The following is a 16,140-nucleotide window of genomic DNA, read 5'->3' as shown; positions in this document are numbered from 1 at the left end:
TCTGATGAAACCAAGATTGAACTCTTTGGCCTGAATGCCAAGCGTCACATTTGGAGGAAACCTGGCACCATCCATACGGTGAAGCATGGTGGTGGCAGCATCGTGCTGTGGGGATGTTTTCAGTGAGAGGGACTGGGAGACTAGTCAGGATCGAGGGAAAGCTGAACGAAGCAAAGTACGGAGAGATCCTTGATGAAAACCTGCTCCAGAGCGCTCAGGACCTCAGACTGGGGTGAAGGTTCACTTTCCAACCGGACAATGACCCTAAGCACACAGCCAAGACAATGCAGGAGTGGCTTCGGGACAAGTCTCTGAATGTCCTTGAGTGGCCCAGCCACAGTCCGGACTTGAACCCGATCGAACATCTCTGGAGATACCTGAAAATAGCTGTGCAGCAACGCTCCCCATCCAACCTGACAGAGCTTGAGAGGATCTGAAGAGAAGAATTGGAGAAACCCCCCAAATACAGGTGTGCCAAGCTTGTAGCGTCATACCCAAGAAGACTCAAGGCTGTAATCGCTGCCAAAGGTGCTTCAACCAAGTACTGAGTAAAGTGTTTGAATTCTTATGTAAATGTATTCCCATCATTGTAAATAAGAATTTGTTCTTAACTGACTTGCCTAGTTAAATAAAAAAAACTACAATATTTCAGATTTGTATTAAATTAGCAAACACATTCCTTTGTCATTAAGGGGTATTGTGTTTAGATTGATGAGGGGAAAAAAACTATTTAATTTATTTTAGAACAAGGCTGTAACGTAACAAAAAACTCAAGGGGTCTGAATACTTTCCAAGTGCACTGTATATCTCCCGAGTGGCGCAGTGGTCTAAGGCACTGCATCGCGGTGCTAGCTGTGCCACTAGAGATCCTGGTTCGAATCCAGGCTCTGTCGTAGCCGGCCGCGACTGGGAGACCCATGGGGCGGCGCACAATTGGTCCAGGTTAGGGGAGGGAATGGCCGGCATGGATGTAGCTTAGTTGGTAGAGCATGGCGTTTGCAACGCCAGGGTTGTGGGTTTGATTCCCACGGGGGGCCAGTATGAAAAATAAATAATGTATGCACTCACTAAACTGTAAGTCGCTCCGGATAAGAGAGTCTGCTAAATGACTAAAAATGTAAAATATGTTGTCTAGGTCTTCTAAAAGCCAATAAATTCACTTCATTAGTGTAAAATAAATATGCAGAGCTGTGGTTTGGTCCACTCAAGTCTATCAGCTGTAGTCAGATAGACCCGATACCTGATGACAATCAAACAGGGCCTGACCCAGACCCGAGGGGAAAGTTTGAATGTGTTTGCGTGACTAATCAACCTGATCTTATAGTTTCGCTTCGGAATTTGCCGTATTATGGATGAAAGTCGATTTTGGGTGCATTAATTCCACGTGGTTATAGGGTTATTTCTGTGTGGTTACAGGGTTAAAACAGAAACAACTCAAAGGGTTAAGTTTAGGCATTTATGTCAAGTGTTTAAGGTTAGGGCTATGGTTTGGGGAAGGCATAAAACAAAATAATTAAAAACAATGCGCTGTTTCCATCAAGTATCATCCTGTACTTTTCCTGCTTGCTAGAGCATTGGGAACTGCCATGGCACAATGGTATAGGCAGTGTGCTCCAATGCCAAGCTTAAAGAGTTCGTGCCCAGTGCTGTGCCATAATTTTTTTGGGGGGTGAGCGCCGAGGAAGGCATATATCGACGTCCTCAAGACCTTTTCAAACGTCCGACATAGAAGCCTGTTTCTAGTGACCAGGCTGGATTAATGCCAAAGGAACTGCATTTCCATGTGTCCTACCTGTGCTTAGAGTCAAAACAAAGTTCATTCAAAATAAACTAGCAGTGTTATTAAAAGTATTTTATTGAAACATTCAGTGAAAGTTAAGGAAGTTTTTCCAAAACCTCCAAATAACCTAGAATTTCCGTTCTCAGAGCGTTAATAAAATCTCCCAGGAAAACTTTCAAGGAACCAGAGTAAAATGCTATAAGATCCTCCCTGCAACCTAAAAATAAATGTTCCCAGAACAGGTGAAATTTTCGCTTCTGTTCTCAGTGTTTAAAACACTCTCCAATATACCAGGGAAACGTATGGCTCCGTTCCCACAACCAATGTGAAACCAAAAACATACATTCCCACATTTAGTACTGTATGAGCATCATGTTGTGGTATTGTGCCATGGTATTGTGAAATATCCTTAATGGATAAAGTAGTTCTCACATAGCCTACTGTATCAATAGGGTTGATTCAGTGAGTCAAATAGTGTTGTCATCTGAAGAGGACTTGAGGCACATGCCAAGAAAGAGTTCCACAATGGATGATACACTATAGCCAGCAATTCGAGATTCAACCAAATCATTGACCTGTATTCCTGTAAAGTTCATGACCTTCTCATACTGTATGTTGTATTCTCTGTTGTTTGCCACGGTCATTTAGGAGCAATGGAGAGACACATTTAGCTGTCAATAAACATTTGCTGACTTTGAACTGTTGAGAACTCGTCCAAAAGAGCTGTCCAGGCCCTGGGGTTGATCATTTACATGAAAGGCCCTGGGGTTTATCATTTTACACAAAGTTTGAATAAGGTTTGAGTCCCATGACACACCCTATTGGCGTGGCGTCCCAAATCCAATCTGTTCGGTGTCAGACCACCAATGCTGATGTGGCATCTAGACCCAAGGAAGTTTGATAGGAATTTTGACCTTTTCCTAGTCAATCGTCTACTTGACATGGTGATTTGTCATGTATTAACCAAACAGACCAGTAAGTAGTGAATGACTAACATACAATATTACTGTATAACGGCATTGAGCTTTTTTTAAAATGGAAATGTAAAACCAGAACACGCACAGGATGGTTATCGAATAATTTTAATTGATAGGATAACAAAATGTAATCAGGTGGGCGGAACACAAAGATAACGTCAGTCACAATGTAGGAAGTTCTAAAAATATTGCAGCCATACAGTCACACAATTTCCCAAGGAACGGTTTGAGCTGTAGCACCTGTGTGTGAAGTAGCCTACATTAGATGGGTAAATAAGGGACAAACCTTGGAAAGGAAGCTACTGAGAGCTACTACCTCCCACTCAAGGTTCCAGGGAAGCTACTGAGAGCTACTACCTCCCACTCAAGGTTCCAGGGAAGCTACTGAGAGCTACTACCTCCCACTCAAGGTTCCAGGGAAGCTACTGAGAGCTACTACCTCCCACTCAAGGTTCCAGGGAAGCTACTGAGAGCTACTACCTCCCACTCAAGGTTCCAGGGAAGCTACTGAGAGCTACTACCTCCCACTCAAGGTTCCAGGGAAGCTACTGAGAGCTACTACCTCCCACTCAAGGTTCCAGGGAAGTTACTGTAACATTCAACAATGCAAGCTGAAAATTGAACAGATTTTTCATGTATGGTATCGCTTGGCTTGGGATTCAATCAACCCTGCAGTGTAGATAGAAACCTGCAGGCTGATCAAAAGAACATGTTCCCCCATCCTGTAGCTCAGTTGGTAGAGCATGGCGCTTGCAACGCCAGGGTTGTGGGTTTGATTCCCACGGGGGGCCAGCATGAAAAATGTATGCACTCACTAACTGTAAGTGTCTCTGGATAAGAGCTTCTGCTAAATGACTAAAAATGTAAATGTTTTAAGCTATGTAAATGATCAGACAAATTCAGACGTCAGAGTTTCTGCTTTGAGAATACGATGAAAACATAGTCTCAGCTTTTGTCTACTCAGATTCCAGGATTTCAGCACTTGGATGTCTGATTGACTCCAATCTCAGCACTAGTCCACCAAAGCTATCCGCTATGTCTTCCTCCTTCCAACAATATCGATCCAAAAACATCTCCATAAAAATTTTAAAAGGCCACGTCCTTCCAAATCCCAATTCATGTCTCAGTCGTCGCACCACTTTCGGCTTCTTCATGTGGTTGAAACGCTGTCATTAATTAGTCCCCATTGTGACCAGGATTAGTCCCCAACAGACAATAAAGGACTCTGTGGGGTTCTGAGCTGGACTTTGACAGAGTTTATAGAAGCAGCTCACTGAACTGAAGAATCACATTATTCCAAAATGCAAAGCACTCCGTCTGGTATAATGCCCAATGTGAGAAATACTACTGCTAGCCCTTATACTGTCATTGGCTATCCCGAGTATGAGTGCAATTCACATCAATTAAATACGAATCAAAGGGCTTAAGTGTTGCCGTCGCAACATAAGGAAAACACGGTGATGCAGCTTCTTTTCTCTATCTTAAGTAGTGGAGGGACACTTGAGGGACTTGAGATGCTGTGTTCAGTTGGCTGCATGAAACAGTGTCCCTAACAACATACAGTACATTGTGCTTTAGGGACAATGCATTTAACATGTGTAACTCTTTTAGGAGACAGAAATTGGTAAATACTTGTAATGACCGTAAACTTCTAAGCTGAAAGAAATATGTGTTTAATCAACATTATCAAGGCCATACAAAAACGTAGCACCTGCTGCAGTAGTAGGCTACCACTGGCTACCTTGATTCACATTCCATTTTTAAAAGGCAGTAAGTAACTTGCTTTGCTATTCATCCATGAAATCCATACTCTGTATCTCAAAGTTTGCCAACAGTGTGCTTTGAATAATAAAATGCATACAGGACACTCTCCATTCATGCATTAGAGAAGAAGGCACTGAGAAAGACAACACAGGCTCGTTCAAACCCGCTGGTTATTAACTCAGCAGGTCAGTGGAGTACCACAACTCATAGACCTGGAGAAGTACTGTAACATGAGACAACTGAAACAAAAGCACATGACAGCCCAATAGAAAAAGTGCCGTTCATTACCATCTTTCTGACAGTATCTCTTCTATCCTGCTGAATTTTTCTTCACATTTTGTCCTTATAATCCAGTCCAGATAAATTCCATTTGAATCTAGAGAGAGAGAGGTCTTCTTGCCATGTTTCTCAATAGCCAAGTTCCTGCCATCAATAAAGGAAGGTTCACATGACAGTTAGTGGTCTGCGACCAAGAATAAGTAGGAAAACTCCCATTCCTTTGAGTGAGTTGAGCACCGAGCTGTGAAGTGTCTAGCTGCCTGTTGCTTCACTTTTCAGCTTATCTGGCAGCGCTGTGTTTTTGGAGCAAGTGGGAGCGCAAGAGAGAGAGAGAGGGAAGGAGAGGGAGGGAGCGAGCGAGAGAAAATGCTGGAGAAGGGGGAGGAGAAAAGCTTTCCCTTTCAGAAGAAAATCCCCCTCTAGGCTTTTCAGGTTTTTTCTCAGAGGAAGCAGCAGCTTCAGACCAGTGTGTGATTCTCTCTCTCTCTCTCTCTCTCTCTCTCTCTCTCTCTCTCTCTCTCTCTCTCTCTCTCTCTCTCTCTCTCTCTCTCTCTCTCTCCCCCTCTCTCCCTCTCTCTTTCTATCCCTCTCTCTCCCTCTCTCTCTCTCCCTCTCTCTCCCTCTCTCCCTCTCTCTCTTTATCCCCCTCTCTCTCTCTCTCTCTCTCTTTCTCTTTCACACACACACTCACAGACAAACACACTTGAAAGCATTCAAATGAGTGTGTGTCTGGGCAATTTGAATACTGTATTGAGATCTAAAGTGAAATGAGTATTCAAATGTCGACACACACATACATACACAAGCCCTTCCGTACACTCTTCCTACACTCAATAACAACACACCCTACCGTTGATATCCCCTCCTTCTATAGCGGCCCCCTTCTGTCTATTTTAATCATTTAGGCTTTGGGATGGTAACTTCATAGCTTAGTCCCATTTAGAGTCTCCTCTTTTTACTGGCTAGTGGCTGCTGCAGGCTTTAACTACCTGCCAAATGGCACCCTATTCCCTAGATAGTGCACTACTTTTTACCAGGGCCCATAGGGCTAGGGACAAAGGTAGTGCACTAAATAGGGAATAGGGTGATCTTTGGGACGCAAACTCTTTCATTTCCTCTGCACAGAGCCTCTGCTCTATGAGACAGTCAGGTGTTACAACACTTCGAAGAGAAGGCATTGGGGAGAAGTCCAGGGTCCAGTTCATTATGGCACACCTTAGCAAAACGTTTTTTGGACCAGGTCCAGGTTGTCCCTCCATGTTTCCAACCTTTTTTCTTACGTTTTAGCAGAGTGATAGGCTAGCTATGGCTCGCTGCTTCCACAACAGAATAATGGAATGCAAGGTTACACCCTGGACGGTAGCCTACTTCTGAGGGGATGCTAGTATGGTGAATGAAACCCAAGAGCTAGTGTGTGAGAGCGGGGTTGCTTGAACATTCCTTGAGTGTTTTCGTGAAGAGAGAGAGACAGACAGAGAAAGAAAATAGTGTGTATTTCTCACAGCTAAAAGCTACAAGTAATTGAAGTGAAGTACTTTGAATATGGCAAAATTGAATATGGCTGCTCTCTCTCTCAAGTCAGTGGTTTCGAGAGCGGCGAACATCAGGGCTGACTATTCAAATAAATAAAATAAATAAATGTGTATTTGTCACATGCACCGAATACAACAGCCTGTTGTCAACAGGTGAAATGCTTACTTACAAGCCCTCAACCATCAATGCAGTTTTAATAAAAAATAGATAAGTAAACAAATAAAAAATTGAAATTAAACATTCCTTAATAGTCCAATGCAGCCGTTTTTATCTCAATGTCAAATCATATCTGGGTAACAATTAAGTACCTTACTGTGATTGTTTTCAATTAAAATGGTCAAAAAGAAACAAAAATAGCAATTTCTCAATCAATAATTTTGCTAAGACTGTCTGGGAGTGGTATGACTTGGGAGGGGAAAACTGAAAACGAGCTGTTATTGGCAGAGAGGTTTGGAACTCTTTCTTATTGGTCTATTAACTAATTTACCACCTGGTGATGTCACCAGTGTCACGGATTCAGCCGAGGCTGCTCCTCCTCCTTGCTCTGGCAGGCTTCGGCGTTCGTCGTCACCGGAGTACTAGCTGCTACCGATCTATGTTTCAGTGTTCTACTTGTTTTGTCTTCAGTGTACACACCTGGTTCCCATTATGTCTATGATTTGTTCCCTATTTAACCCTCTGGCTCCCACTGTGTTGTGTGCGTGTTTGTTCATTGTTTGGTATTATCGACTGGTGAGCGGGATTGTCCTCCCTGCGTGGAGTTTATGTTCATTTGTTAATTACGAGTAAAGTACGTTGTCTACTAGCTCTGTGTCCTGCGCCTGACTCCGTCCTACCGCTACACACTGACGCCTGACAACCAGGCAGGCCAAAACTCAATTTCGCCAAAACTCAATTTCACCAAAACTTTCAGGCAGTCTTTTCAAACAGCTCTTACACTAAAAGGGCATTGTCATAATTTTCCCAATTTCAGAGTATTATTCCAACCTCATAGTGTGGAAATATATATAAAACACAGGAAAATCACAGTTTTGACTGCACTTGGCCTTTAAACATTTTCATTAAGAAGGAGCGAGAACTGAGAAGTGTTTATTTCTCTGAGCCAAACGCACAAGAATAATGTAGATTAAGTAACTGGAATGGCGAGCACTTCAGCTGTTCTCTCTCTGTCTCAATGAGTATGTTTACATGCACACTAATAATTTGATATTAAACAGATTATGGCGGTAGGCCGAGTATGGTATTAGACATGTAAACACCTTACTCTGCTTATCTTAATCAGCGTATGGTCGTAATTGTAAGTAAGCATACGCCGATTTAAACACCTGTTGTTTTTTTGCAATCATTCAAATGATTAGGACATGTAAACAGTGCTGTATTTGATCTGTGCATGTGCCAGCACCAGCAGCGCAAACCTCCCTCTTATGCTCGAGTGAAGACAGTTTGGAATACTGGACGTTTGTATCTTAGAAATAGTTTTCACATACAAACTTTGTATATTCGAAATAAATAGGCTTCCCAAAAATATAATGGTCGCTGTGGTAGAACGTTTATTATGATTGGCGATTTTCTGCATTTATCAAAGTCTCATCAGGTAGGCTGATTTCAGATGTGTCTATGTAAACAGGATTATTAGGGAAATTGTTCTTCTTGCAAAGCATGTAAACGTTTAAATCAAACTATTATATTAATCAGACTATTCACAATAATCGTATTGTTGTGTGCATGTAACCGTACTCAAAGTGGCTCAATATGGCTTTAAGACTTGATTATGTCCCTCAAACATTTTTTTATGAAGAACGACTGAGAAAACAGTGTTTAAAAAGCAAAAAGGTATGTGGATTTCTTTCTTTTTTTCGATCTCTCTCCTTCTCTCTCCCTCTCTTTCTCCCTCCCCCCCTCTCTCTCTCTCTCTCTCTCTCTCTCTCTCTCTCTCTCTCTCTCTCTCTCTCTCTCGCTCTCGCTCTCTCTCTCTGGTTTCGGGAAAGGGCAAGAACCTGCTTGTAGGGTTTTCACAGATGGACAGATATGTGTCACTGGGGGAGAGGGGGGCTTTAAATGGGCAGATGTGTGTCACTGGGGGAGAGGGGAGCTTTAAATGGACAGATGTGTGTGACTGGGGGAGAGGGGGCCTTTAAATGGACAGATGTTTTGGCAGGGGGGATGCCAGAGAGAGCAACAGTTACTCAGACTCCTATTATTCTCTTTCACTATATAGCTCTCTCTCTCTCTCCCTCTTTATTAAAAGGTAAAAGGTTCTCTCTCTGGGTCTTAAACATCTGAAGTACATACAGTACATTTGACAATCCTCTCTCTCTCTCTCTCTCTCCCTTTTCTTCCTCTCTCTCTCTCTCTCTCTCCCTTTTCTTCCTCTCTCTCTCTCTCTCTCTCTCTCTCTCTCTCTTCCCTCTCTCTCTCTCTCTCTCTCTCTCTCTCTCTCTCTCTCTCTCTGTCAGCTTTCTGCGTGTGTAAAAGGACCAGGGGGCATATTGAAAATAATGCTGAAGATAGATATTTAACATACTGTATATAACCTCCACTTTGGCAGAGAACCATTTTCTGTTCCATTACATACATTCTAGTTCTATCCAAAACATTCCTCAACACTTGCCTAACTCGCTGAATATACCTTCATTTGCCTCTGGTCAATGTGCACGTGGAGAGAAGACGTCTGGGTCTCGTTTGGATTTCATTCATCGTCGTGGCGAGCCCTGGTGCTGTTGCTCCATATGAAACACGCTCGTCTGGTGAGGCTGTGCTGGATCATAGAGGCCACAGTGGCTGACATTTAGCTCAACCCCCCCAGTCATTAAAACCAGATGTGGTGTCCATCTCCACTAAGACAAGGGGCTAGTTGGATGGTCATGGCAGCGAGGGATGAGGCAGAACTGGGCCAGTCATTTTAAACACAGACACACATGGAAATAGACAAGACATACAAACATAAACAGACGTAATGTAGACAAACAGAGATGTTAAAGAACACAGATAATGGCAGCCAGATGGAGATGATGACACACACACAGAGCAGGATGAGACCGCTAATCCCCCAACCCTCCCCCTTGATCATTCCTTCTCAATGAGTGGAAGACCCCTAGGGGGAAGAATGAGGACCCCCCACTTCCCCTCACTCCCCCATTTCCATGTGTGTGTGTGTGTGTGTATGTGTGTGTGCGTGTGCGTGTGTGTGTGTCTGTGTGTGTGTATGTGTGTACTACTGTCTATAAAAATCAGCTTGAAAGCAGATGAACAAATATTCATTGAAATTACTCATTGTGTACTTTTATCTCCAAGTGACATTATCTCAAATATAGCAATGATCATAACATTTTATAGAACATAAATGTCATTAAATGTGTTTATATGGCAATGATCCCAGTCTTGATGTCTAAAGTGTTTCATCTGGGCATGGGGAGGATGAAAGGAGGAAACAGAGGACAACAGTGTTATCTGTTTTCTTCTCCTCCCTTCACTTTTCCTAGGCAGAGTGCCTTTTTATCTCTGTCTGGAGATCTCCAGTTATATAGACTATGGCATCATATCCTGCCTGGCCTGGGTTGTCGTCGTGGTGATTTAGACAGGGACTTTCTACGGCCGTATTTATTAGGGCACACCATAGCAATACGGACACAAAAACGGGCGCTTTTCATTGGACAAGTTCCGGTAGTCCCTCCCTGTTTCAGTCCGTTATCTTCCGTTTGGTGCCTAATGAATACGACCCTACATTCTCTCTCAACAGACAGCAGGCAGTATAGCAGACCATCATCCACCATCTGACCTCACCTTAGGTGTGTTTTTGTGTGAGGTATTCACATGGCGCATTTCTCTTTTAAGAGGGGCTTAAACGGACTGAAACATTCATTTTGACTGCTAGTGTGTGATTCAGTGTGTTCCTTTAGGTAATACAGATCGTATTGGGAAATGCTAAAAAGTGCATTCCTGAAGGTTGAGTGAAACAGCCTAGAGCTATGTGTGTGTGTGTGTGTGTGTGTGTGTGTGTGTGTGTGTGTGTCTGTGTGTGTGTGTGTGTACTTGTTTTCCTACATTATCAGGACCTCAATGTCCTAACAATTCACCCGAATGTCCTGAAAAGGTAGGAAAACAATAACTTTTTGGAAAAGTCAGGACTTTTTTCAGGTCTTGAAGGTTTAGGGTTTTGCGGTTAGGGCTAGGATTAGGTTTAGGGTTAGGGTTTTGGGGGTCAAGGTTAGGGTTAGGGTTAGGTTTAGGGTTAGGGGTTAGGGAAAATATGATTTTTAATGGTGAAACATTTTTACACTTCAAAAAGTCCAAAATGTCACGAAAACAAAGCTGCGTGTGTGTCCGTGCATGTGTGTGTGCATGAGACTGTGTGCGCACCTGTGTGTGCCTGTATCTGTGCCTGGGTGTGTGTCTCTGTGTGTGTGTCTCTGTGTGTGTGTCTCTGTGTGTGTGGGTGTGTCTCTGTGTCTGTGCCTGTGTGTGTATCTATGTGTGTCTCTGTGTGTGTGGGTGTGCGTGTGTGCCTGTGCGTGTGTGTCTGTGTGCCACTCTTAAAGGGAGTGCTCCTAATCTCAGCTTGTTACCTGTATAAAAGACACCTGTCCACAGAAGCAATCAATCAATCAGATTCCAAATGCTCCACCATGGCCATGACCAAATAGCTCTCCAAGGATGTCAGGGACAAGATTGTACACCTACACAAGGCTGGAATGGGCTACAAGACCATCGCCAAGCAGCTTGGTGAGAAGGTGACAACAGTTGGTGCGATTATTCGCAAATGGAAGAAACACAAAATAACTGTCAATCTCCCTCGGCCTGGGGCTCCATGCAAGATCGCACCTCATGGAGTTGCAATGATCATGAGAACAGTGAGGAATCAGCCCAGAACTACACGGGAGGATCTTGTCAATGATCTCAAGGCAGCTGGGACCATAGTCACCAAGAAAACAGTTGGTAACACACTACGCCGTGAAGGACTGAAATCTTGCAGCGCCCGCAAGGTCCCCCTGCTCAAGAAAGCACATATACATGCCCGTCTGAAGTTTGCCAATGAACATCTGAATGATTCAGAGAACTGGTTGAAAGTGTTGTGGTGGCTGGAGCGGAGTCTGTGGAGTGGTATCAAACACATGGTTTCCAGGTGTTTGGTGCCATTCCATTTGCTCCGTTCCGGACATTATTATGAGCCGTCCTCCCCTCAGCATCCTCCACTGTATTTGTTGTGTGTAAGACAGATGGCACATTGGACTTGTGTGAGTGAGTATTGATGAATGTAGTCCTACCAGAGGAGGCTGGTGGGGGGAGCTGTGGGAGGACGGGCTCATTGTAATGGTTGGAATGGGAATTAATTATTTCCGGATGTTTGATGTGTTTGATTCCGGCCATTGCGGTGGGCCCGTCCTCCTATAGCTCATCCCACCATCCTCCGAGTCCTACCTAGTAAGAGTGATATCTGTCATGTCTGTGCCTGTGAGTCTGGTGTTTGTCTTCTCTTGATAGCCAGGTGGCCAGTTGGTCTCTGAGTCTTTAGCCAACTCCTTAGTTATTCCCATTATCAGCCAGGCTAGGTCCGTCTCTGCCTGCTGCAGTGACATTATCAGCCTGAAGGGGCACTCCAGACTGCTGTGTAAACCTCACTCACTCAGTCACTGTGGAAGGAGACAGAGCGAGCCGTCTCTCCGCGAGGAGCTCTACTACTGTAGAAGTCTTGCCACTGGGTCATTTCAAAGAAATTACATAGAACCAACATGTAATAGACGTTGAATTGAGTCTATTTAGAGTTAATCATCCCTTATTGCATTCCTGCTATTAACTTCTCATAAACCAGCTTCTCAGTAGTCTGAAGGACTTTTGCCAGTTTATTCTGTCTGTCATTGCACCCTCCCTGTAAATGCCACTAGTAGCTGACTGCATTTGACTAGAGCTTTTGATACATAAAAAACTAGATGAAATTACACTGTAAAAAAAAAAAAAAAAAAAAAAAAAAAAAAAAGTGTTGTGGTCAGATGAGACCAAAATCGAGCTCTTTGGCATCAACTCAACGTGTTTGGAGGAGGAGGAATGCTGCCTATGACCCCAAGAACACCATCCCCACCGTCATACATGGAGGTGGAAATATTGTGCTTTGGGGGTGTTTTTCTGCTAAGGGGACAGGACAACTTCACCGCATCAAAGGGACGATGGACGGGGCCATGTACCGTCAAATCTTGGGTGAGAACCTCCTTCCCTCAGCCAGGGCATTGAAAATGGGTCGTGGATGGGTATTCCAGCATGACAATGACCCAAAACACACGGCCAAGGCAACAAAGGAGTGGCTCAAGAAGAAGCACATTAAGGTCCTGGAGTGGCCTAGCCAGTCTCCTGACCTTAATCCCATAGAAAATCTATGGAGGGAGCTGAAGGTTCGAGTTGCCAAATGTCAGCCTTGAAACCTTAATGACTTGGAGAAGATCTGTAAAGAGGAGTGTGACAAAATCCCTCCTGAGATGTGTGCAAACCTGGTGGCCAACTACAAGAAACGTCTGACCTCTGTGATTGCCAACAAGGGTTTTACCACCAAGTACTAAGTCATGTTTTGCAGAGGGGTCAAATACTTATTTCCCTCATTAAAATGCAAATACATTTATAACATCTTTGACATGTGTTTTTCTGGATTTTTTATTTATTTATTCTGTCTCTCACTGTTCAAATAAACCTACCATTAAAATTATGGGATCAAATACTTTTTTCCCTCACTGAACTATTATGGAAGGAACAACAAGACAGTAGTTTGGAGGGAACAACAACGTTCTAGTATGGAGGGAACAGCAACATACTAGAATGAAGGGATCATGGGAACAACAACATACTAGTATGGAGAGATCAAGGGAACAAGAACATACTAATATTGAGGGAACAACAGCATGCTAGTATGAAGGGAACAACAACATACTAGTATGACGGGATCAACAACTTTCTAGCATGAGGGCACCAGGTGAACAACAACATACTATTATTGAGGGACAAAAGCATAATAGTATGAAGGGATCAACAACATACCAGTATGGAAGGGAACAACAACATACTAGTATGGAGGGAACAACTACACACTAGTATGGAGGAAACAACCACATATTAGCTTGAAGGGAACAACAACATACTAGTATGGAGGGAACAACTACAAACTAGTATGGAGGAAACAACCACATATTAGCATGAAGGGAACAACAACATACTTGTATGGAGGGAACAACAACATACTTGTATGGAGGGACCAACAACACATTAGTATGGAGGGAACAACAACATACTAGTATGAGGAGAACAACAACATACTAGTATGGACTGAACAAAAACATACTAGTATGGACTGAACAAAAACATACTAGGATGAGGGAACAACAACATACTAGAATGAAGGGAACAACAACATGCTAGTATGAAGGGAACAACACACTACAATGAATGGAACAACACCATATTAGTATGGAGGGAACAATACACTAGATGAATGAACAACAACAACATACTAGTATGGAAGGAACAACATCATACTAGAATTAAGGGATCGAGGGTGTCACGACTTCCGCCGAGCCTGCCTCCACTCCTTGTTTGGGCAGGCTTCGGCCTTCGTCGTCACCAGCTTACTATATATATCATCATTCCATTTGTCTTGTCTTGTCAATTACACACACCTGGTTCATATCCCCTCATTAGTCCGTGTATAAGTGATCCCTCTGCCCCCTTGTCCTTGTGGGTGATTGTTTTATGTGAGTTGAGTGTAGCTCGGTGGAGCTACTCCTACCTTTTATTGCCGGGGTAGACATTTCCCCTGTGCCTGTATTTTGTTGGAGCTACTCGTACCTTGTATTGCCGGGATAGATTGTTCCCCTGTGCCTGTATTTTGTTGGAGCTACCCGTACCTTGTATTGCCGGGGTAGATTGTTCCCCTGTGCCTGTATTTTGTGGTCGCTATCCAGCCAACTGTGTATTCGGTTATTTACCCTCCTGCGCCTGACTCCTTCTAATCACACTCATCACAAAGGGAACAACAACATACTAGTATGGAAGTAACAACCACATACTAATATGGAGGGAACAACAACATACTAGTATGGAGGTAACAACAACATACAGTGGGGAAAAAAAGTATTTAGTCAGCCACCAATTGTGCAAGTTCTCCCACTTAAAAAGATGAGAGAGGCCTGTAATTTTCATTATAGGTACACGTCAACTATGACAGACAAAATGAGAATTTTTTTTCCAGAAAATCACATTGTAGGAATTTTAATGAATTTATTTGCAAATTATGGTGGAAAATAAGTATTTGGTCAATAACAAACGTTTCTCAATACTTTGTTATATATCCTTTTTTTGGCAATGACACAGGTCAAACGTTTTCTGTAAGTCTTCACAAGGTTTTCACACACTGTTGCTGGTATTTTGGCCCATTCCTCCATGCAGATCTCCTCTAGAGCAGTGATGTTTTGGGGCTGTCGCTGGGCAACACAGACTTTCAACTCCCTCCAAAGATTTTCTATGGGGTTGAGATCTGGAGACTGGCTAGGCCACTCCAGGACCTTGAAATGCTTCTTACGAAGCCACTCCTTCGTTGCCCGGGCGGTGTGTTTGGGATCATTGTCATGCTGAAAGACCCAGCCACGTTTCATCTTCAATGCCCTTGCTGATGGAAGGAGGTTTTCACTCAAAATCTCACGATACATGGCCCCATTCATTCTTTCCTTTACACAGATCAGTCGTCCTGGTCCCTTTGCAGAAAAACAGCCCCAAAGCATGATGTTTCCACCCCCATGCTTCACAGTAGGCATGGTGTTCTTTGGATGCAATTCAGCATTCTTTATCCTCCAAACACGACGAGTTGAGTTTTTACCAAAAAGTTATATTTTGGTTTCATCTGACCATATGACATTCTCCCAATCCTCTTCAGGATCATCCAAATGCACTCTAGCAAACTTCAGACGGGCCTGGACATGTACTGGCTTAAGCAGGGGGACACGTCTGGCACTGCAGGATTTGAGTCCCTTGCGGCGTAGTGTGTTACTGATGGTAGGCTTTGTTACTTTGGTCCCAGCTCTCTGCAGGTCATTCACTAGGTCCCCCCGTGTGGTTCTGGGATTTTTGCTCACCGTTCTTGTGATCATTTTGACCCCACGGGGTGAGATCTTGCGTGGAGCCCCAGATCGAGGGAGATTATCAGTGGCCTTGTATGTCTTCCATTTCCTAATAATTGCTCCCACAGTTGATTTCTTCGAAAACCAAGCTGCTTACCTATTGCAGATTCAGTCTTCCCAGCCTGGTGCAGGTCTACAATTTTGTTTCTGGTGTCCTTTGACAGCTCTTTGGTCTTGGCCATAGTGGAGTTTGGAGTGTGACTGTTTGAGGTTGTGGACAGGTGTCTTTTATACTGATAACAAGTTCAAACAGGTGCCATTAATACAGGTAACGAGTGTTGGACAGAGGAGCCTCTTAAAGAAGAAGTTACAGGTCTGTGAGAGCCAGAAATCTTGCTTGTTTGTAGGTGACCAAATACATATTTTCCACCATAATTTGCAAATAAATTCATTAACAATCCTACAATGTGATTTTCTGGATTTTTTTTTCTCAATTTGTCTGTCATAGTTGACGTGTACCTATGATGAAAATTACAGGCCTCTCTCATCTTTTTAAGTGGGAGAACTTGCACAATTGGTGGCTGACTAAATACTTTTTTTCCCCACTGTACTAGAATAAAGGGAACAACAACATTATAGTATGGAGGGAACACCAATATACTAGTATGAAGGAGTAACAGCATACCAGAGTGAAGGGAACAACTATTTACTTGTA

General features: G+C 43.3%; 1 protein-coding gene across 1 annotated transcript in view; it reads right to left on the bottom strand.

Annotated features, from left to right (window-relative positions):
- LOC121551877 overlaps positions 1-5,096 on the bottom strand; it is an 83,651-nt gene extending 78,555 nt beyond the window's left edge. Inside the window, exon 1 of the mRNA XM_045223752.1 lies at positions 4,810-5,096. Coding sequence (XP_045079687.1) covers positions 4,810-4,812 — 3 coding nt within the window. The 5' untranslated portion in view covers positions 4,813-5,096. The remainder of the gene's footprint in view (positions 1-4,809) is intronic.
- Positions 5,097-16,140: the final 11,044 nt, after the last annotated feature.

Source organism: Coregonus clupeaformis, chromosome 12, assembly GCF_020615455.1.
Source record: "Coregonus clupeaformis isolate EN_2021a chromosome 12, ASM2061545v1, whole genome shotgun sequence".
Taxonomy (NCBI): domain Eukaryota; kingdom Metazoa; phylum Chordata; class Actinopteri; order Salmoniformes; family Salmonidae; genus Coregonus; species Coregonus clupeaformis.
The sequence above is the reverse complement of the archived record's forward strand: the minus strand, read 5'-3'. Positions and strand labels throughout refer to the sequence as shown.